The sequence below is a fragment of the Drosophila nasuta genome, chromosome 3 (genome assembly GCF_023558535.2).
Source record: "Drosophila nasuta strain 15112-1781.00 chromosome 3, ASM2355853v1, whole genome shotgun sequence".
NCBI lineage: Eukaryota > Metazoa > Arthropoda > Insecta > Diptera > Drosophilidae > Drosophila > Drosophila nasuta.
The window spans coordinates 3926962-3948742 of NC_083457.1; the positions used below are offsets into that span (position 1 = coordinate 3926962).

General features: G+C 40.4%; 5 protein-coding genes across 5 annotated transcripts; 4 read left to right on the forward strand and 1 right to left on the reverse strand.

Annotated features, from left to right (window-relative positions):
* The first annotated feature begins 244 nt into the window (after window positions 1-244).
* LOC132793291 (methyltransferase-like protein 25B) lies at window positions 245-1450 on the forward strand. Its single transcript, XM_060803086.1, has 2 exons — window positions 245-1237; window positions 1298-1450. The coding sequence occupies exons 1-2, from the start codon at window positions 245-247 to the stop codon at window positions 1448-1450; spliced, it is 1146 nt and encodes a 381-aa protein (XP_060659069.1).
* Window positions 1451-2838: 1388 nt separating this feature from the next.
* Window positions 2839-13064, reverse strand: LOC132793133 (uncharacterized). The gene is made up of 4 exons (XM_060802813.1): window positions 12927-13064; window positions 3749-3918; window positions 3312-3687; window positions 2839-3249 (listed from the first exon to the last, which is right to left on the reverse strand). The coding sequence occupies exons 2-4, from the start codon at window positions 3897-3899 to the stop codon at window positions 3162-3164; spliced, it is 615 nt and encodes a 204-aa protein (XP_060658796.1). The 5' UTR covers window positions 3900-3918; window positions 12927-13064; the 3' UTR covers window positions 2839-3161.
* Window positions 6270-7182, forward strand: LOC132792703 (glycine, alanine and asparagine-rich protein). Its single transcript, XM_060802151.1, has one exon. The coding sequence runs from the start codon at window positions 6316-6318 to the stop codon at window positions 7129-7131; it is 816 nt and encodes a 271-aa protein (XP_060658134.1). The 5' UTR covers window positions 6270-6315; the 3' UTR covers window positions 7132-7182.
* A 1776-nt stretch (window positions 13065-14840) lies between the features above and the next one.
* On the forward strand, window positions 14841-16652 carry LOC132790123 (uncharacterized). The gene is made up of 2 exons (XM_060798561.1): window positions 14841-15466; window positions 15522-16652. Exons 1-2 carry the CDS (start codon window positions 14956-14958, stop codon window positions 16589-16591), a joined length of 1581 nt encoding a protein of 526 aa, XP_060654544.1. The 5' UTR covers window positions 14841-14955; the 3' UTR covers window positions 16592-16652.
* A 1813-nt stretch (window positions 16653-18465) lies between these two features.
* Window positions 18466-21620, forward strand: LOC132788921 (probable protein phosphatase CG10417). Its single transcript, XM_060796605.1, has 5 exons — window positions 18466-18589; window positions 18866-19164; window positions 19230-20396; window positions 20452-20985; window positions 21042-21620. Exons 2-5 carry the CDS (start codon window positions 19054-19056, stop codon window positions 21441-21443), a joined length of 2214 nt encoding a protein of 737 aa, XP_060652588.1. The 5' UTR covers window positions 18466-18589; window positions 18866-19053; the 3' UTR covers window positions 21444-21620.
* The last annotated feature ends 161 nt before the right edge of the window (window positions 21621-21781 follow it).

The window sequence follows — 21781 nt, forward strand, 5'->3', positions numbered from 1 at the left end:
GCCGAAAGCTTTTGACAATGACGAATCATATTTCAAATCCGCTGTAGAATTTTTAGAGAATTACGCTTGGATTTATAGTGAAGCCAATACTTCCTGTATCAAGGCTCTCGATCGCATGCCAAAAGTATTCAAGGACTATTTCCTAAGCGCGTCAAATGAAAGTCTAAACACATTCCCTTTTGTGCACGTTCCTTTAGAAGATTGCCCGAATGAATTGCAAGACTTTCGCCAACAAATCGCCAAGATGATACCAGAGGCACATACACCAACTGCTCCAAGGAAAGTGCCAAGTAAGTGCAGCAATCAGAATCGAAAAATAGGACGCAAAAAGTTGCATGAAATCGAGCAGTTGGCCGCCAACATCCATGAGCACTGCGCCAAGGCTGAGACACAACTGCTTGTTGACTTGGGCTCGGGGCTGGGATACCTGAGCGAAGCGTTGCTTCAACTTAACGATAACTATTTGATACTCGGCCTGGAGGCGGATGAGCAGCGCGTGATATCAGCTCAGCAACGCTGCGAAAAGTTGATGCCACAAAAGGCACTTAACTCAATTAGCTACAGGCAGGAATTCGTCTCAGCAGACGCCCAATGTCGGGACCGCATCGAGGCGCATACCTCGGAGTTGGCCCAAAGCCACGGACTGTCGCCAGAATTAACTACCATAACTATGGCGATAATTGGTTTGCATGCGTGCGCGGATTTAAGCGTCAGTGCCATGAGATTGTTCCTGACAATGCCGCAAGTGCGGTCGCTCCTCATCATGCCCTGCTGCTACCATAAGCTAGCACTCCGCGAAGGTATCGACGACCTAGTGAGCTCCCCCTTTGTTAACTTTCCCCTCAGCAGTGCGTTAAACAAAGCCACAGCTAATCTGGCCGTGTGCTGCTTCAATCGTCCCTTCTTGCGCCTGGCTTGCCAGGAGACAAGCTCGCGTTGGCGTAAGGATTCCGCTGCTCATGCCGAGCATGGACACCAGATGTACTGGCGTGCGCTGGCCAATGCGGTCAGCGACGATCCTGAAGAGCTGGTAAAGGTGCAACCCAAAGCTCAGCAGACTACACATGACTTCAATGGCTTATGTCTGCGATACCAGCTACATTCCCGCCTCACAGCACAACTCCTGAGTTGGCGTCCAAGCCACGAGACGCGCTTTCGGCAACTCAACGAACGTTACTCCGAGGGACGCGGCAGTCGTCTGGCCGAGGCGTTGTGCTGTCTGCAGACCAGCATACAGGTGAGTTCTTCTTTTGAGGCCCGTCGCAACTTTTTAAACAAAGTCTACTCCACCCAATAGAAACTCTGTGAGAACCTGCTGCTCTATGACAGACTGTGCTACCTGCGAGAGGCGGCAGCGGAGCAACAGCTGCGTGTGGAGGTGCGTTACGAGCAGCTATTTGACGAGCAAGTCTCGCCACGCTGCCAAGTTCTGATTGCCAAGAAGTTGTGATGCGGGCAACGCCAAAGGAAGCACAAGGAATCGCGGGATCAGAGTGTTTTTCGTTGTCTATGCATGTGTCCTAATACAATTAGCTGGCACTTTGCCACTAACTCAACTGAAATGTTGTTTCAATTATCAGCCAAGTTACTTGCCACACGGCCTCTACCGCTAGCCGTTGCCATCAATTAAAATCAATGCCAGCTAAGGGGGAAACTTTTGTAAAGCGACACGCAAATTTTTCCATTTTCCATTGCTACATTTTTTGCTTTAAAAAGTAAGTGCTCCTCGGCCTGCGTTCAGCTTCTTTGTTCATTACTTGCAACAGTTGCGGGCCTCCTTTGCCTATAATTATATTGCCTCGTCTACATACGTACATACATCAGAGCATGCCACACAGAGAGACACACACTTGTGTTTGTGAGCATATGAACAATTGTGTCTGCCCGCAGTTAAATAAAATGCATTAGCAAAGAGCTAATTGCTTAAAGCATTGTCAATAATGATGTACTACATACATTGTGCACGGTTAAGTATGCGTATACTTGATGCAGTAAGCGTATGCGGTAAACGTATTATATTACGTCTATGAAAGTAATTAAATAAACCTTTTGCAATGCACTCGAATAAAAATTGCTCTACAACCTGCTGCCACTAACATTTCAAATCAAAAACTTAGGAACCTATTTCCAAAAGCTCATTTAATAGTTTGAATGAATGAGTGGAAAATTCGAGATTTTAGTATGCACTTGCTCTTTGATTTTTTACGAATACGAAGAAGGCTAGCAGGTTGTTTTAAATATTTGAGTGCTCCAATCTCCTCAGCCATGACTAGTCCTGGAGCATAATTCCCAACCCAACCCAATTCTCCTTGTTCAGCGGTTCTATTTTCTTGAGATCAGCTTGTTCAAAGAGAAGCAAATCATAACGCATTTGATTGTTGATTGCAAATGTTCAGCTTCTCCTAAGCCATAATTTAAATGGCTTGGCAACAGCATCTACAGAATATTAGTTATTAGTCATTATAAAAGTATACGCAAGTAAAGACATGCTTGATTTAACTATATTTACTTTAAACTTATTGACCAGCTTTCTTGACATTCATAAAGATGTCAAATAAATATAGTGAAATCAAGCATGTCTTTCTTGTTATACTTTTATAATGAATGAAAGAATACATTAAATAAGTCATTATTTTAATATGGTTCTAAAAACTTGCAACTAAGCTACACCTTTTCAGTAAGAGACTGTAGAAGCCTTAACCCTAATGCGGAAATATTAAAAAGATGTTGCATTGGAATCAACCTCAATCTTCGGAGTTTGGAGCAGAGCGTATCTTCAATAAGAGGCAACTTGCATTGCGATAACAATTGAAATACAATTTGTATGTATAATACTTAAAGCGTGTAAGTGTATTACATGCAATCAATATATAATAGACAGCTAGGATTATTCATTACAATAATAGTAGATGTGTATATTTACAATTTCTTCGTTATTTTTGGGTATTAAAACTTTTCCAGCCCCGTTAAAAATCTTAATACCATTTGCTAATGTCAAACAGAAAAGCGAAAAGGATAACAAGTATGTTTTAAGCTATGAATGCATGTAGTATTTTAACTGCCAGGAGGATCAAGGTGCCACAATAGGATGGTCAATCAATTGCCGTTGCCGTTACAGTTTCGGTTTCCGTTTCCGGTTAATGCCAAGAATGTCCGGCATTCTACTTGGTGTTAGCATCCTCCGCGCCTATGCTATTCGAATCCATTGTCAATCCCTCGCTGCGATTCATAATATTGTTGAGCTCATCTCTGTGTGTCAAAGGAAATAAATACGTGGTGAGAGTTTTCAACAATATTTACACACAACTTACGCACTGCTGCAGCGATAAAAGTTTCCGATGCCCGTGTACACACAGGACATTGTCGTGCCTGGTGCAAGTCTTGTTCTGCTTGGTCCAGGCTTCTCGTTATCCATGCCATTCTCCACCGAGTCCCGCAGCGCAGCCTTGTTCAAGTCCAGGCTGAGACTGCTCTGCTCGTAGGGCGAGAGATACTCATCGCTGCGCTTGCCATACCTCGAGCCGAGAAAGAAGCGATCGTTGCGTGGAACTATGATGAGACGGCGTGTCTTCGATGGCCCCACTCCAGATCCAGCTCCATTATTGCCAGCCCCGCCTCCATTGCCGCCTGAGCGTCCATAGCGACTGCCCACGAAGAATGCCGGTCGCTTGATAAGTGTGGGATAATCTGTGAATCGAGATGGGCTTTAATATATATATCACCAACAAGAGTCCTGGAGATCACCAACCATTGTCTTTATGCACCTCAGTCTCGCCGTAAGCTGCATCCGAAGTGGCAGCTGCCAGCACGCTTTGCGTTAGGAATGCACACGCAGTGAGCAATAAAAGGCCTACATAAGATTTGCGGGATTGCGCTCCAAAGGTCCTCGATTGCGACATGCTGGTCTGCAGATTGACTCTGCAATAAAAGGGTAACGATGCTCTCAACTCAGTTGGCCATTAAATGCAAAATGTCATATCGATAAAGCTGTTCATAAATACACTCGAGAAGTATCACAATTCATATCTTGAAATCACATCGGAGTAACATGATCCAGAACCAATCGATTCATCAAATATGTGGTACAAATATGTGGTACAATTACAGATATCTAGCTTGGTATATTTAATAAATAAATCACTCACAATATTTGTCTAAACTTTAAATCTCATTTGACTCGCTTCTCTGTTTTAAGTCTACATATTATTTAATTCGCTCAGGCGAACGAACTTTGTTAATAATTGTAATCAGTTATAGAAACACAGTAATGTATCGCCCATAATGTAGTTTAAAGAACTGTTAATCAACATACAGTTTAATATGATTAACATTTCTTTCTTGTTACACAAGCAGCTTTTTATTTATTATAATAAAATAGCTTATATTATATTAGAATTTGTATATTTTTTTTAAATCAAAAATAATATTGAACAAAAAGGAGAACTCAGTAATGGAATAAGTCCTCCATCAGAACTCAAAAAACAAAGGTTCATGCAAAGTTTGGTATCATTTAAAATGAAAAAATCAGGTTTCTAAGGCATATTAATAGGTTAATAATAAATGATATAGCATTTGAAGAGAACAAACTGCTTAGCTTTAAAAGCATATTTCACCTTTGGTTATCAGTAATTCCTGTACAATTATAGTAAATTGTATTTCTTGTTCAGATTTAAATATTTTAAGTAGCGATTGTTTGAAATACTTTAAATCAAACTAATTCATAGTTGCCATACTAATAAGTTCCCAAATTTAAATAAATCCAGTTTGTGTTGATAAATTGTCAAATATTTAATGTCATTTGTTATATTTAACTGACTTTTAACAGTCTTATTATGTCTTGACCTTGTCGTTTACCGTTTAAGCTGCATCAGAGCATCTGGTAATTCATATTGAAAAGTTCATTTTATTGGACAATAAATATATATGTAATTCTCTCCGGCTCGCGGAAACGTTTCGCTGACAATCCCAATTCCAGCCGCAGCTTGTCTTATTCAATTTGTATTCATTAATACGAGTAAAAGTAAAATTTCGAGTCCGTCCGTCAGTCCGTCGTTCGTCCGTCCGATGTTGCGGACGTGCATTAACGGTAATTACAATTCGTTGCAGGGGCAGCTTCTTCTACAACGAAGTTGCAACAATTTGTATCGGCTGTCGACTGCCGACTGTCGGTTGTCGTCCGTCAGATTCCCATGGGTAATTCCTTTTGGACACGTAAATTGCGTGGCTTTCGCGATATAATTAAATTTCATTTCGCTGTTTTTTTATAACATTAATAATGTGGCATAAAGACAATATGAGAGAGCGAGAGAGAGGGAGAGAGAGAGAGAGAGAGAGGGAGCGTGGGCGGGATGCGTCAATGAGATTACATACTGTAAGCATCTCCTGCACACTCACGCTATCTACTCAGGCTCAGTGGGTGTCCTTGCGGTTGCATTCAGCCTCAGGTATCAGCCGTATCGGCAGCAGTTATCAACAAGTAACCAAATTGGGTTGCGATTGATACTTGGCTGCTCAAAAGCCTAACGAAACGGAGCATTATTAATATTTTGCTCAAGTGGCTCTTGGAGAAGCTAAAGCCTTTCATTTCCTGTTGATATTATTAACAAATAAGAAAGCGCAAGCCGAGTGTGCTCGACTCTGAGATACCACTTTTCAATTTTTGGTAAATAAGCTAAAAAGTATTAAAAACTCTCAAAGGATTATTTTATTGAAATAAAATTTATAAATTTATAGTGTTGCTTCAAAAGTGTAATGCAGGATAATTCAAAATAAAAAGATAATGATAAAAAAAAGTGTTTAGAGTGTCTCATAATATTTAAATTTAAATAATGCAGTAACTAACACTTTAATTTAATAACTTATGTATACGACAAGAAAATATAAAAAAAAAGAAAAATAAATGATTATTATAAATTCTAAGAATGAACAATTTAGACCAATAAACAGGCAAGCACATCTAAATCGATGCTGCTGGATTATAAATATTTGGGATGCAAGATGTAATATGCAAAAGGTCTCAGATACTTATTTCCGCCTGTTGCGCAAATTTTCATTAAGCCCAAAGCCTGGCATACCCTTCAGTACTTTTGTGTGGCAGTCTATTAAAACGAGGCACTTGCGAAGTGTCTTGCAGCGAAAGAGGCCAAATTGGTTGGTGGCAAATACGTGAGTGATTATGATGCTGCTGTTAGCCGCAATCTTCTGCAGCAATTCACTATAAACTATAAATAGTGAGGCCCTCAGGAACCAAGTGCATAGTTTCAAACAGCAATTGAACCCATCCGCAACAACAAGAGCAGCAAAAGCAGAAGCAGAATGTACTCCAAGCCCAGTCGCAACTTGATGCAGCTCTTGCTGCTGGCAACACTTGCAACAAGTGGTTGCATGGCGTCGGAGAGCAGCGATAAGACGCTGCCAAAACGGAGTCTGGGGGATTCCTCCATTCCCTGGGCCTCCACAAGCAGTGCACAACTGGGAGCTGGTGTTGGCTGGAATGCAGGTGGGGGCGGAGGAGCTGGTGGCTGGTCAAGTGGCGGATGGAGTGGCGGACACAGTCCACTGAAGACGGCACCGTCACCCAACGAGGTGGCGAATGCCATCTCAGCTGCCAAGCAGGCATCGGCCAATGTGCTCATCGCCCAGCAGCAGATGCAGGCGGCCAAGGAGAATGTGTTGAATCAGCAGCGTATTGCCATGGAGAAGGAGACGCATGCGGCAATTCTCACCCAGAAATCGGAGGCTGCCGCCGCCATTCAACGCTCCGAGGCGGCATCAGCTGCCTCCGCTGTGGTGCTCGCCCAGCAGCGTTTGGCCGCCTCGAAGGCAGCTGTGGCCTATCAACAGCGCATTGCAGCAGCACGTGAAGCGGAGGCTGCCTCGGCCCTGCAGAGATCCGCTCATGCGGCGGCCGCTGAGATCCAGAAGTCCGAGTACGAGGCATCCAAGTTCGGGCAGTTCACGCGCAATGGCAACGCTGGCGCCGCTCATCACCTGACCATCATCAAGGACACGGCTCTCTCTCCGATCACGGCTGGCACCAATCATGTGACCAACCTGGAGTCCCTCGGTCTGGGTCCTTGGCTGAGTGGCAACAGCGTGGGCAAGGCCTCCGCTGCTTCTAGCTGGTTGTAAGTAGCAGTTGTACCCTTTAAATCGGTGCGTATATTGCAAATAAAATAAGTGCATTGCAAAGCCTGCTAGTTTCTGACTTGGTTTAGGAAATGGGAGGAGAACCACAACATTTGTCCTACTTTTCGTGCGAAATTTAACGCCGACAACTAAATAATTGTTGCGGTGTTGTCTGCACGTGTGTTTATCATTTTTCTTGTCGCAAACAAATTAATTACAGACAGCCTAGTCGGCTCGGCTTCAATTCAACACTTCCTGTGCTTCGCCACTTTTTATTTTGTTTGCCGCTTAATGCTTGGAGCATGTTTTGGGTCTCTGCGGGGCGCAGCCACTCCTTGCTCTCTCTGACCTCAACCTGATACGCCGTCAACTGGCGACGTCTGCTTCACAGAATATTCTGCACTTTTGGGACAAGTTTTTTTTTGCTAGCCACGCTTAACCCGAGGTGTTGTCCTATATATTTAGTAGAGCGACTTTCGGCTCTAATTTGTAGTTGGACAGGGCAACGGACAACGGACAAAGGACAACCGACGACCGACGACGTAGGAGTAACTTTGGTATGCGGTTTCAAAGGCCACTCATGTGGTTTGGTCGGAAATGTAGATGCACCTGGTGCACTGAGACTTTGCCCCATGTCATTCACTTCCCTCCGCACTTTTTTCGCACAGTTTGGCATTGCATTTAATGCAAATAACATGCAGCGTGGTAGCTAATGAGCCATAATTACGTTAAGTAGATGCAACGGCAACGCCAACGTCAGGGATTTCGCTTAAAAGTAGATTTTTGCGTCAGTGTCTCGGTTATGGCGTGTTGTCCCCGACCATATGCATACATATAGCATAATGCATCTATCATGAATCTATCTCAGCAGTTGACCCACTTCGTTGAGCTTCATGAATTTGGTCTTCAATCTCAGCTAAATCTGTCAAGGTCTAGAGGGGAAATTAATGTAGTCAACACTGTGATGCTTTTGAGCTCGCGCTAGATGGCGTCACTACTTCGGCGGAAAGGATCATTTAATAAACCAACCTAGGTCTCCAATTTCGACCAAGTCTAAAACAACGCTAGATGGCGGATCCTTTAATAATCGATGTTTCGTTTTGAATTTCGGCCAAGTCATCACACAACACTAGATGGCGCTTACTGACTATGCACTCTCGCTAGGTGGCGTCCGAGGCGAATTTAATAAGCGATGTTTAGTCTCCAATTTCGCCCGAGTCTACATGAGATCGCTAGATGGCGCTTTTGCTGCATAACACAGGATCATTTAATAAGCGATGTTTGGTTGTCAATTTCAGCAACGTATACATATGAGCACTAGATGGCGCTGTTACGTATGAAGATTGTTCAGAATCTTTGCTAGGTTTCAATTGTTAAATTAATAAATACCTCATACTTAATAATAACAAAAGTTTTGGAAACACCAAATATTTATAACTTATATTTCTCTCTCTCTCCCTGTTTACCAAAAAAGTACACTGTTCTCTTTGTCTGTGTCTACCAAATGATGGCGCTCTGATGAGCTGTCAAGTTTGTTGTTGCGTAGCGTGGCTCAAAGGGGCGTTAAACAATCTGGATAGCGAGCTGCTTTATGGATTCACCCAGTCTTTGTCCTACGCAGCAGAAGGTGTGTGTGTGTGTGCGGGTTTCCTATGCATGTATATTAATGCTGTGCTACATTGAGTTTCAACAAAGACAAACAAATAAATTTTAATAGACGTCGCCAGGTGACAAACGCCGCATTAGCTCGCACTAAATTGCAATTAGGGAATATTTGGTAATTTGGTAATTGCTGCGCGGGCGTCTTGCCGAACGAGAAGACGAAGCAACAAAAAAAAGAGTCATTTGGCCGCGTGGCAAAACCAAAAGCGAAAGCGAAAGCCAAATCCCTTTGACTTAACCAGGACACCCGTGAAATGCTTATCCTCGGCTCGTGCAACAGCTGAGCGTTATCGCAAATTGATAACGGTAACCGACGATGAGCTGGTGACGCCAACTGAATGATGATGATGATAACCAAACTGATTTACCCAAAACCAAAAAAAATTATACGCATTGCCAATTGGATTCGCTGCCCTTTTTTCATTATCAAAATCAGGGGGCGTCGGCTGTTTAGTTGTGCCAGATAGTAGATTGATTACCGGGTATGTTTAGTCTGCGCATCGAATACACAGCAAACAAAAAAACGGCAGCTAATGGCATTTAATTGCGGCCAATCATAAATTTGCCGTCGTCTTTTTTACGCATTCGAGGCCAATATTTTGATGCAGCCAGAGCCACAGCCAACGGCAGGTACTGTGAATGCTTTTTTAAATCACAATTTATGGTTTTCGGCATGTCCGCATGTATCGTAAATACTGTTATTACACCCCCGACAATCGGCAATCGAGAGTCGTACGTACCCTTGATACTTGGACTCGAAATAAGGGCAACTTTCCATTTGATTGCTAAACACAATCGTTTAACAAGCGAGCGAGGGCCGAGCATCAGGTAACGTAAATGCTGGCTTAAAATGGACACGTACGAAATTTGATTTGAATTTTTGTCGGCTGATTTGTGCGTCAGCAAGAAAGCAGATGGCCAATTCGCCACCTTCACCTTCCTTTATCCCTTTCGACTTTATCCCCACCCTTCGTTCCCCTCTCTCTATCTCCCGCGCCTGTCTCTTTCACACTCGAAGCAGGTGTAGCTTTGGCGCTGTGGCAAGTGCGGCATTGACTTAATTAAGCACCGACGACGTCTTTTGTGCAAAAGGATGAACCAAAAGAGCCGTATTAACTTGATGGAATTTTAAAAGACTTCAACAAACACGAAAAACCACGAACCATATTATCAAACTCGCTTGTCTTGCCCTCCTCCGCCCCCGCCCCCTCTCTGATTATGAATATTTATTTCTTATTATTTTGCCCAAAGTTCAATTAAGATATCAAGTGCACAACAGACACAGCCAGCTAAAGTTCGCGGACACTGACACTGACACTGAGGCTGCTGCTGACGTGCACCACACACACACACACACACACACACACACACATACATTTGGCATCAAATCTTTGACAGTTTGTAAACAGTCTTTAATTTCTAGCTATCTGCAGTGGACCATTTAGTTTGCGATGTGTTGAGCGTGCCATCATTAAATCTATTTAGCCAGGCATGCTTATGGCTGTGATACCCCAAATACAGTTATTGCGATAATTATGCGTGCACTTCCTAAAGATGAAAAGTTTACATAAGTAATTTTGATCATGAAAGATAATTCGTGATTCATTCTATTATAGTTTTGACTGCATTGAAAATGGAAAAATCCAATCTTCTGCAATTTTAAACCGAATTTATATTCAACTCGTTCTTTTGTAATATATTGGAAGAAAATCAAAATTCAATATAGTCAGTCCTATCATTGTTCTAACTGCACATGAGTCTTTTGACAAAAATAATAATACTGCTTCAATAATAAAAAAAAAAAAATATGAAATAAGAACTATATATAGAACGCTTTCATTTATTAAATTGAAATTCATCACAAATCACACTAGTGATTTTTACCCTTTCCAACTTAAAACGATTTCTATAATGGCATCTCTTTAAGTCGCTTGACAAGGTCAGTTAGCATATGACACAGATATCAATACACTTTCGGTGCGCTTAAATGGACAATTGACAAGTCGCTGTAATACTAGCTGAACGTTGATGCAAAAGTTGAATATATGTATATTGACAAGGCAAGGACCACGCAACCAGCGACAGGCAATAGGAAATTGTAATAAAACAAATAAAAACCCATTCTCCTCCGTGGGCCAAGAAAGACTTTATGCCTCAGTATGTAACTACATGTGAGAGTGTGTGTGTGCGTGTGTGTGTGTTTGTTTCTATACGAAAATATGGATATGGGGCTTATGTAAATATGAGAGGCACTGTTAGTATGCATATGTGTGTGTGAGTGTGTGTGTGAGCTTGCGTGGGTGTGTGTTTAGCATGATGGGATTTGGTTTGCGGAGCGCGAAATTTTCAAATACGTTTTCACAGCGACGGCGATAGCGACGTCGTCGTCATTGGGCATTATTTTCAAACAGATTTTGCGCCGAGAAGAGAACACTATGCAGTTTCATTGCGACCATTGTGTCGACCATCGACCATCGGCCACAAATGAAATGTCAATATCGTTGTGGATCCTAATCAAACACAATACGAAACAAAAATATAACTTAAAGGCTTGAAATCTATCGCTTTTGTCATTCTCCCCTCCCAGTGGGAGCCATTCACAATTTGCCTGGCTAAGCTGACACCTTAGAATGAACTTGCTGCTGCATTTTCTTATTTTCTGCAAAATTGTAACAAAAACCATTATCAAGAGGGGGGAAAATGCAAGAAGCATTGTGCACAAGTTGCCAGCAGAGCCAGAAGAGCCAGCAGAGGCAACAAGACAACTTCTTGGCCCCCGAGGCTGTTGGCGGTTGGCAGTTGTCAGTTGGTGGCTTAGCTCACTGGTCCTGCAAATTCATAAATATTGATTGAAGGCACCTGTGTAGCGACCATGTACCAACTTAGCAACTTGCCAACTTTTCTGCGTATTCTCTTTGAAAGTCATAATTGTGCATATTTATTATTTGTAGCATCAACTCATTTCCCCTTCACAGACAGCACTCAGACTCAGACTCAGACTTAGTACTCGCTATTTATTCATTAGGCCTACACTTTAGTCGGAGAAATGGCTGATACAATGAGTCGCTCATTAGAGACAGGAGGAGTATCGGCAGCCTGGGCATCTCAGCAAAAAAGTTTGATCAAGATAGCCATTTATTTAATTAGCAATTTCATCACTTTAACTTTGCAAGAGCAGCAGTCAATTTTTGCTTGTGTTTAACTCAACAACATCCGTAATTTGTTTTAACAAGTTCAAGTTCATTTCTGAATTATGCAAGCAAGGAGATAGTCTACTCAGAATACGGCAGTTCAATACGAACTTCATATAAAAGTTGCTGCTGAATTTTGAATGGTCAATTATACTTCATAACTTATGCAGCATGGCTTTTAGTGGAGCAGAATCCATTGTTAAAGGTAAATCCAAGCCATCGCTTAAAGCAAAGTCAAGTTTTTGCATTCTTGTGATTATCTTTAAAATTACGATTATATTCTTAATCATATCCAATAAATGATTTGAAAATTTGAAATCACAATCTCTGCACTCATAACTAATATGTTTTGTATAAACTCCAGATTTCAAACTTCAAAATCTAATGAACAATTTTCTTAAGGAAATAAAATATAAAAGATATCAAAAGTTTAAAGTGCATCACATACATTTTTGCATAGCAATAAAATCATGTTTTCCATCTTAAACAGGTGAGAGTTATAAAAACCGAATGTGATACAGATTTTGATATTGAAAAGGTTTTTTTCATAGACCAATTCAAAAATACTAAATCTTCTAAGCTGCGACACTTTATGGACCTTTGTTTTTATTACTATTGTTGAACATTTGTCTAGAATAGCAGGAATATAAACTCAACGTTCAGATCTTCACCAAATATTTAATCCGAAAGTCAATGGAAATAATGTTTGAAAATTTGAAGTTCGTCGACAATGATAATGATTTATTGTTAACACTTTAGTCCGAAATATATGTTTTTCGCAATGCTAATGCTAACCACAACTAAAATAATATTAAAATGTTTCTAATAAATATGAAAAACTATGAAATGATTTTAAAATATTGAGACGATGCGTTTCACTCATCAATTTTAATATATTTACGAAAATGATGGAAATCCTCCAAATTAAAATTAAAATAAACTTACATTGTATTAATGTTGAGATTTGAAACTGCACCGCACTGCGCTTTCGCCTGCTGCCACAGGTAGCTCTTGGTCTTGGTTGCCGAGTTTTGCTATTGACACACGAACGTTTGCACACAACTCAACCGAAGTGAATGAGCGCAAGTCCTTTGGCCGCCTTCGCTTTTATACCTAACACAGAACGGGTGACGTCGCGACAACGAAGCAGCAACAACAGAGTAAGTAGTACGGCCTGTATGTGTGTGCGTGTGCGTGTGTGTGTGGCGAATTCTCATGTGGGTGTGAGATAACACTAGCACGCACTGTGTGCGTCCGAGCTGCGCAACCCCCCTCTCCATCCATCACACACTGCCGCTGCTGCTGCTGCTGCTGTTGGTGTCGTTGAGAGGCGACGGGACAGGTGAATTTTGTGCTCTGTTGTTTTGTGTTGTATTTGTGTTGCGGTTGCTTTTGTTGCCTTCAGCCAGAGGCTTAAAAGCGACAGCAACATGTTGCGCGACACTTGCAAAATGGCCAACGATTTACCGGAAGCTGACCATTAATAATTCATATCTAAAGTACCACCACTAAGCCCGTGATCGCCACGACACGCTTTTAAAGTGTGCCCAGTCGTTCGTTGAATGCCGTTGGCGTTGGCGTTGCCAGATGCCAGATTGGGGTAATTGATCTTGTTCCTTTATTCAATACCAATAAAATTTATGGGGTGGCTACTTTGCGCCAGATTTGTTTCACAGAATTGCGTAATGACAAGCACAACTGGAAAACTCTTTTACTAATCCATTAAAATGAACCGTTATCTAATCAGCGGTGGAACCTGTTTTGTCCCAAAAATTGGGAAATACTTAGTACGTATTTCCGAATATTCATAAAGGTATTTATTTATGTTGTATGTGCGTATGTAGTGGGTATGAAACTTCAAGTGCCAATTAAATAATAACAACAAAAATCCATTGTAATGCGCTGCAAGCATATATTACTGGCTCTCTAATGCACACACTACCATATTGAACTCTGACACCGTGACTAATTTGGCATATGGGAAAATAATTTAGCGTAATAATGCAAAGATTCTTTTTAAGTGCCGCGAAGAAGAAAACACTGCAGAGTTGTTGTAGTGTACTTCATCCCACGGACATCCACGACGATGGCAGCCGCAAACAAAGTTATCGAAACAATTAAAAAGTTATAAAAAAGCCACGCTGAGCTCTTCATATTTCCTATCTATTAAACGACAAAGACTTTTGTCAACTTGACGTCTACTTCCCAGCCATCATGTTTTAGCTGGTATGAACATATACATATGTACATGTATATATATGTATGTGTGAGGATGTGTGCTTGTTTGCATTGCATTTCCATTAGTATTTGCGGCATCGCTCAATTAGTCGAGTAATTCCTATAATGATTATATTGTTGGCCACGTGCAAATACATCACTATGGGTTCGTAATTTTTGTCAATTGTGCAAAGATTGTCTTAAAGGATAAACGTTATCGAAATTATTTTATTTTTACAAATGAATCATTCCTTCGATGGAGCATTTATACAGCAAGTGAATTCTTGTATTTACATCAATTTTAGTGACGATGATTCCACTAGCAGTAAACAAATGTCAGTCTTAAATGGATGTCACGACTCGACTGACATTGAAAAGCTTTCTTTCGAAGGTCAGTTGAATAAGCTAAAAAAAAAAAATCTAAACTGCAAAAGTTTTATACTCCCATGGTTTTACAGTCATGATTAGTCCTCACATTTTCAGATTATAACAAGAATGTAAAAGCCATGTAATCCATAAACAAAATCCTTCAATTTAGTTCATAAATATATTTAAGGTTGTCCTTTGCTTAATTTTTAGAATAGCTTAATTTATAATAATAGCACTGTATAGATCTATTTACACACCTCAGCTAACATATATTAAAATAGTAGCACGAATATAACTAAACATATTTGTATGTCAAAAGCATTATTTTGAAGTCTTTGTAAACTATTTTATTCTTTTTTGAGCTTTAGTAGTTTGTTAATTTCTAAAAATGATATCTGAAGTTCAACCTGGGGACTGTCTGTCACCGAACATAAGTAGTGAAGACAATTTAAAGGAGAGTGCAACGAAGCAATTGGATACAAAATTTACACCTAAATCGTTGCAGCAGTATTTTATTGACAATCAAATATTTCCGAATCTCTCATGCGTTGACACAGATGAAGAAGAATCAACATTAGATGATCCCAAATCATTACGCCTAGAAAATAAAAGTTTGTCTTCGGAAACGCTGTGCATTAATAATTACGGTTGCCCCAAGAATAATGCGGAAAGTGTCTCAATAAGTGTCGCTAACAGAAGTTCATTTTATTCGAGTGCAGCAAAACAACATGCCCAGAACAAAACATTGGTGTCGCATCAAAGTGCCAAGATTGACATGGCTCGAATGTATGAAATGGTACAGGACATTACAAAGTGCAACTTTGGGAGGAATGCCCCATCAAAGTCGGACAGTATTTCGGTGGCTCACCATTTGGCAATTGAGTATGGTCGGCCCCTAAGTAATATTTGATTTGAATTGGAGTATATACACATATTTATGATTTGTTTTCTTAGCTTCCACAGAGTTGATGATCATCTCGATAAAAAAGTTTTGGTTCGATAATTTGGAACTGAAAATTGGCGATTCTTTTATGCATGTCGATCGATATTTATTCCTTTATCATTTCAATGCTTTTAAAGGGAATCCCAATCTATACCTGGAGCTACCCAGCCATAAAGTGCCCATGAATCTAATGGCCAAATTGTATCATTGGCTTATCGATGATAATTATATGTTCCCTCTCGGTGATGATTTCTTAGCCATATATGAGATGGCCAAATTCCTTGACTTACGTCGCCTCTTAGAACAGTTCTGGTTTACTTTTTCAACGAGTTCAAGTGAGGGATTTTGGGAGCAAGGTGCATTTAAGGGCTATCTAGATGCACGTCAAATGCCATGCCCTGATATGATGTCTATTTTTCTAACTCGAATACGCAAGTGTTTTCTTCCACTAGTCGCTTCCATCGAGTTTCTTCAGTTGGATGTGAACGAGTTGATCTTTCTTTTTAAACTGGATACTATAAGTGTCAACTGTGAGGACGAAATATTCTTTACTGCTGTGCGTTGGCTAGAGTACGACTGGTCGGAGCGTAAAAAACATATTATAGAGATCATGAACCATATTCGTTTTCGATTGATATCGCCCTGGCTGCAACGATCCTTGCTGTATCATCCGGAGAACCAAATGCTCCGCGAGTTGGCCGCCAAGGATGAAGTCAAGGCCTTGCTTTGGGAAGCGTGTCTGTTTGGAACAGCTATTCTTGGTGCCAAAAAGTTTCCCGATTCTTGTGACAAATTGATAATGCATCATTACAATAAAGTTATAGAAATGCAACGTTTCTGGGTCTATTGTCCGGGCGTTCCTCATCACCATGATATCAAGTGCACGCAGTTCCGGCCGCTTACCTATGAAACATTCAATCATTTTTTAACTTGTCTTCAGTCGAATAGCCAAACTTTTATGGATACAATCAGGTGTTCGCCTCAAAAACAGTGGGTTAGCTATGAATGCTGCAACAGTGATCGTAATGTAAGCTGTAGAATTATTCCTCACATGTATAAAATGTCACGAAAATGTAATTAAAAATATATTGAAAAAAATATAAATTATTTGGACACATATTGGCATTTCCTGGGGTCGCGAACGTACGTTCATACGAGTTAAATTAAAAAATAAAATCGAAAACAAACGTTTCCTGAAACTGTTTTTTACTTTTCGATAACATTTGTTTAGCTCTTAGCTCTTAGTTAGTGTAAATTATGGGGCTTATTGATTTTTAATTTTTATAATATTGTCAAAAAACATGCGGTCGCGAACGTACGCAAAATGGAAGTCAACTTTGGCTTAATATAGTAAAATGCAAAACTCTTCGAATTTGGACGGAATATTCTAAAGCAATAACATTATTTTGAAAATAGATTCATATAGCTTTCTATCAAATCTACTCTCAAGAAAATATCTCCATTTATTTCTTTTTAATTTAATTAAGTTCCGGTCGCGAACGTACGATTTTTCCATGTTGTATTATTTATTAAATTTTTTTTTACCACAACTTTTTTGATTAATAACTTCATATTTCATAAAAACACGGATTTAACTCTATTTAATGTGTCTAATAACATTTAAAGCAAAAAGATAAATTTTTATTAAATATGAAATATGTACTGAAATTTATTAATGGCAAGAAAAATATGTAATAAGTAATAAGTAATAACTAACAAGTAATAAGTAACTGCAAACGACATAGTTTTTTCAAAACCAAAAAAAGTTTTTATTTTTTTAATCCATGCGACGCTAGTAAAAATCGACTTACTATATAGTATGCTTATAGAAAAGGTCGCGAACGTACGCTACTTTGACAATCAATAAAAAAAGATTGGTTAGACTAACCCCAACGATTTTTTATATTCAAAATATATATACCAAAATAACTTAACACGCGAAGTTTCATCCTCCTGCTTGCACCTACGATTTGAATATAGATAAGAAGCAAAATAAAAATTTACAGTTAATTGAACATTTTTTCGCTCACTTTGCATTTTTTATCTTATTATTGGATTGCTATTAAGAGATTTGGTAGAAAAAAAGCAAACATATCTTATGTTTTCCTTGTGAAATAATTAAACAAAAAAATGCATATAATGATGAATGCAGTTTGCAGGCAAATCTTTTTATAAAAACAACGGAGATATGCTACGGATCCATTGTATTATGAAAATTTGGATATTTCTTTATGACATTATACAAAAAAATACGATGAATGTGAAGATTTTTTTTTTCGGTCGTGGTTTACCATTTTCAGGAAATGCCCATATGACATAGTTTAATATAACATAAAATCTTGTAAAGTCCGTTTTTTTTTTCATTTTTATAAATATATATATAACTACATCCAGATAATGATAATGTATCTACGATAATGGTTAAATCCGATCGAATTTTCTTGCATCTGACATTTTGAATAAACAAACGTTAATACTGGGTTCATGTCCAAAATATACAGCACACCGTATTCATGTTTTAGGCAGGACCACAACCAACTAGTGCAGACTGAAAACGATAACTGAATAATCGGTATCGTTGTCTACAGACTTAATATTGTAATTGATATATAAGAACAGTTCCTAATAATAGAATAGAATAGATAATTTGCGCCTACATTTTGTGTTTAAAATGTCGCACCCTTGTACATATTTTCAAAATATACTATAGACAGGTGACACTTATCAGAATTTGTATTTTGGCGTATTTTCCACTGCAGTAAACCGTATATTAGAGATATTCTGCTTTAAGCGGATTGGATTTTGTATATGCTAAAATAATTTATGCAATAATAAATAAATTTAATTTATGAATTTGTAAATGAAAACACCTCTGCTTATCAAAATAAATCGATGCTTAAAAACATTCATTAAAAACATCGATGAATCGACTCTAATCGGTCAACGATGTTTCTCCACCTCTAGTCGGCAGTGCAGAATTTTTTTTGTGAACTCTCAACCAAGAAATTGCACTGCTCTTGTAATTTGCGCAAAAGATAGCATTTAATCTGCAAACATTTGGAAGCGGCAGGCGTGTTAGGTAATGTATTAAATTAAATAACAAAATTAGTTGTTTATTTGAGGCTTTTGCCAAAATCGTGTGTGCGAACAAAGCGGTAGCGGCGGCGACGCTGGCAGCGGCATCGACAGCGGTGGCGGCGGCGTGGTGGGAGATACACACGACACGACGTCTTGAGTGCAGGGGACGCTAACGTGAAAAAACGATATAATTTGTAAATTGCTAGCTAGTGAATTGCCAATTGTTGACTGAAAGAAGAGAACTGACAAATTCAATCATTTGTTTTCATTTCGACAGCAAAAAAAAAAAACGCAAACAACCTTTGACTGCGGCGCTTGTTTTTTTTTTTTGTTGCCGGTGGCGCGAAAAGTGAAACAGCTTGTGAAGCGAAATTGCGTTGCGTGCGCGCGTGCGTTGGCCAAAAGCAAGCAAGCAAGCATCGATTTTTCGTAAACGAGGCGCAGCAGCAACTGTAGGATATCATAATGGGTGCCTATCTATCGCAGCCGAAAACCGACAAAGCGTCCACTGATGAATCCAATGAATTGCTCGTCGTTGGTGCAAGTTCAATGCAAGGCTGGCGCAACAGTCAAGAGGTTAGTTATTTTAGTTGTGGTTGCTGTTGTAGCCCTAGCAACAATGCTAATGTGTTTTCTTCCAGGATGCACACAATGCTATACTAGATTTTGATAAGAACACATCGTTTTTCGCCGTCTACGATGGCCATGGCGGCGCTGAAGTCGCTCAATATTGTGCTGATAAATTGCCAGAGTTCCTCAAAAATCTGGATACCTACAAACGCGGTGCACTAGAAAAAGCACTTAAGGATGCATTTTTGGGCTTTGATAAAACCCTGCTTGAGCCGACTGTGGTTACCACATTGAAAATTCTAGCCGGTGAGCATAATATTGTGGATGATGAGGCCGATGGTTATGACGAAGAGGATGATGCAGAGGAATTGGCCGAGTTACATGAAGAAAGCCATTTGCCATTGAGCGAAGTGCTCGAGAAATACAAAGGTTTGCCACAAACCCACGATTTGTCTCTAATCAAATCGGCTGCAGTTGCCGCCAAGCTGTCAACAAGCTCATCGCGAGGTCGACGCGCTGCCGCTGTCGCCGCCGAGGCAGTTAATAAGGCGGTAATGGATCCCACAGCCAAGCCGGTTGGTTCCTCGACCTCTGCAGCGGCTGCAGCTGCTGCAGCAGCCATCAGTGAAACCGACGGACCTGGTCCCAGCTGCTCGGGGAGCAGCAGCAGTAAACTAGACCAGGAAGATGAATCGACTGTCAGCAGCAGTAGCAGTTCGAGTGCCAGCAAAAGCAACAATTCACCAACTGTTGCCAGCAATAACAGCACTAATGCCACAAGCAACATTGTCAACACTAAGGCTGAAGCAAGCAGCAATAAGCAAGCTGACGTTGCAACCACTGAGCAAAATGGTGTTGTGACCTCATCGGAGGCCAAGGCAGCTGTCAAATCGGGAGCCGAGTCCGATACAACTTCGGAGGATGCAACTGTCTCGGGCTCTAGCGATGTGGCCGACAAAAAGGCCAATGGTAATGTGGAGGCAGAAGCTGCAACAGCCAGTAAAGTTGAGCCCGCTGACATTTCATCGACCAGTAAAGAATCTGAGAAATCTGCAAAGAAGGCAGCGTCCCAAGAAGATGACTCCACCGACGATGATGCCGATTACGATGAAAACGCTGCGGCTAAAGCTCAAGAAACTGCCGCTGCTGAAGTTTCTTCGGACGAAGACATGGATGAAGATGAGGAAGATGATGACGTCGACGACGATGATGATGAGGATGAAGAAGACGATGATGATGTAAGTAATCCTCGAATTAGTTGAAGTCTTGTCTAATACATCCAATTAATTGCAGGATGAGAATGTAAGTGACGAAGACGACACCGATGAGGATCAACTGGCAAATGATCAGTTCTGTGCCAACATGATTGAAGAGCCTGGAAAGGATAGTGGTTGCACAGCCGTCGTTTGTGTTCTCCATGGCCGTGACTTGTATGTGGCCAATGCTGGTGACTCGCGTTGTGTGATTTCACGCAATGGCAAGGCCATTGAAATGAGTCTAGATCACAAGCCCGAGGACGATGAAGAGTCCACGCGCATTGTCAATGCTGGCGGACGTGTTACACTCGATGGACGTGTCAATGGTGGACTCAATTTATCCAGAGCTTTGGGCGATCATGCGTACAAAACGAACCTCGAGTTGTCAGCTGAAGCACAAATGATTTCCGCACTACCGGATGTTAAAAAACTCATCATCAGTCCGGAGGATGAGTTCATGGTTCTGGCTTGCGATGGTATATGGAATTACATGACCAGTGAAGAAGTTGTGAAATTTGTGCGTCTGCGTCTTAAGGATGAGAACAAGAAACTATCACAAGTTTGCGAGGAGGTAGGTCTTAAATACGTAGACAAAGTATTGTGTAACTCTTTGGAAATCTTTTATAGCTATTTGACAATTGCTTGGCACCAAACACAATGGGCGATGGCACCGGATGCGACAATATGACCGCTGTCATTGTAAAGTTCCAGCAAAAATTACAAGAACTGCCAGCAACTATTGATCCAACAGAAACGGAAGATGCGCTCCTTGCAGCAGCTGCCCTCAAGCTGAATAGTCAAGGCGAGCAAGTTGCTCTCAAGCGTAGCGCTTCTCCAGATACGCCAGCCGATGGTGAAGCAGAGTCCGCAGAGAATGACAGTAAATCGAAGCGAGCGAAGATTGAGAATAATCCGGAGAAAGCAAAGGATGACAAGGATGTTATCAGCAGCATGCCATCATTAGCAGCATCAGCATCGCCGTCAGTTGACGAACCGAAGGAGAGCAGCGTAGTCGTATCATCAACGTAAATTCTTATATTTGAATTGAACTTAAACATCCAACAACAACAAAATCGACACGACAATGTGGCCGAAGTGTTTTGGCATTTTACACATTATTTGAAACAACTACAGAAAAACAAAATCGTGCTCTTAGAGCACAGAGAGAGCAAAATAAAAATGAAAGTAAATTTCCAAATTATTTAACGCCAGCTATCTATATATACATAACGAATATTCATTTTGTATACATATACACATATATATTTTTTAATAATACATGAACCTATTCATTTTTATTCGTTATTTTTAACAACCCGTGGCAAAAAAGTTTATAGACTCGTACTACAACAATTCATAAGCTCGTA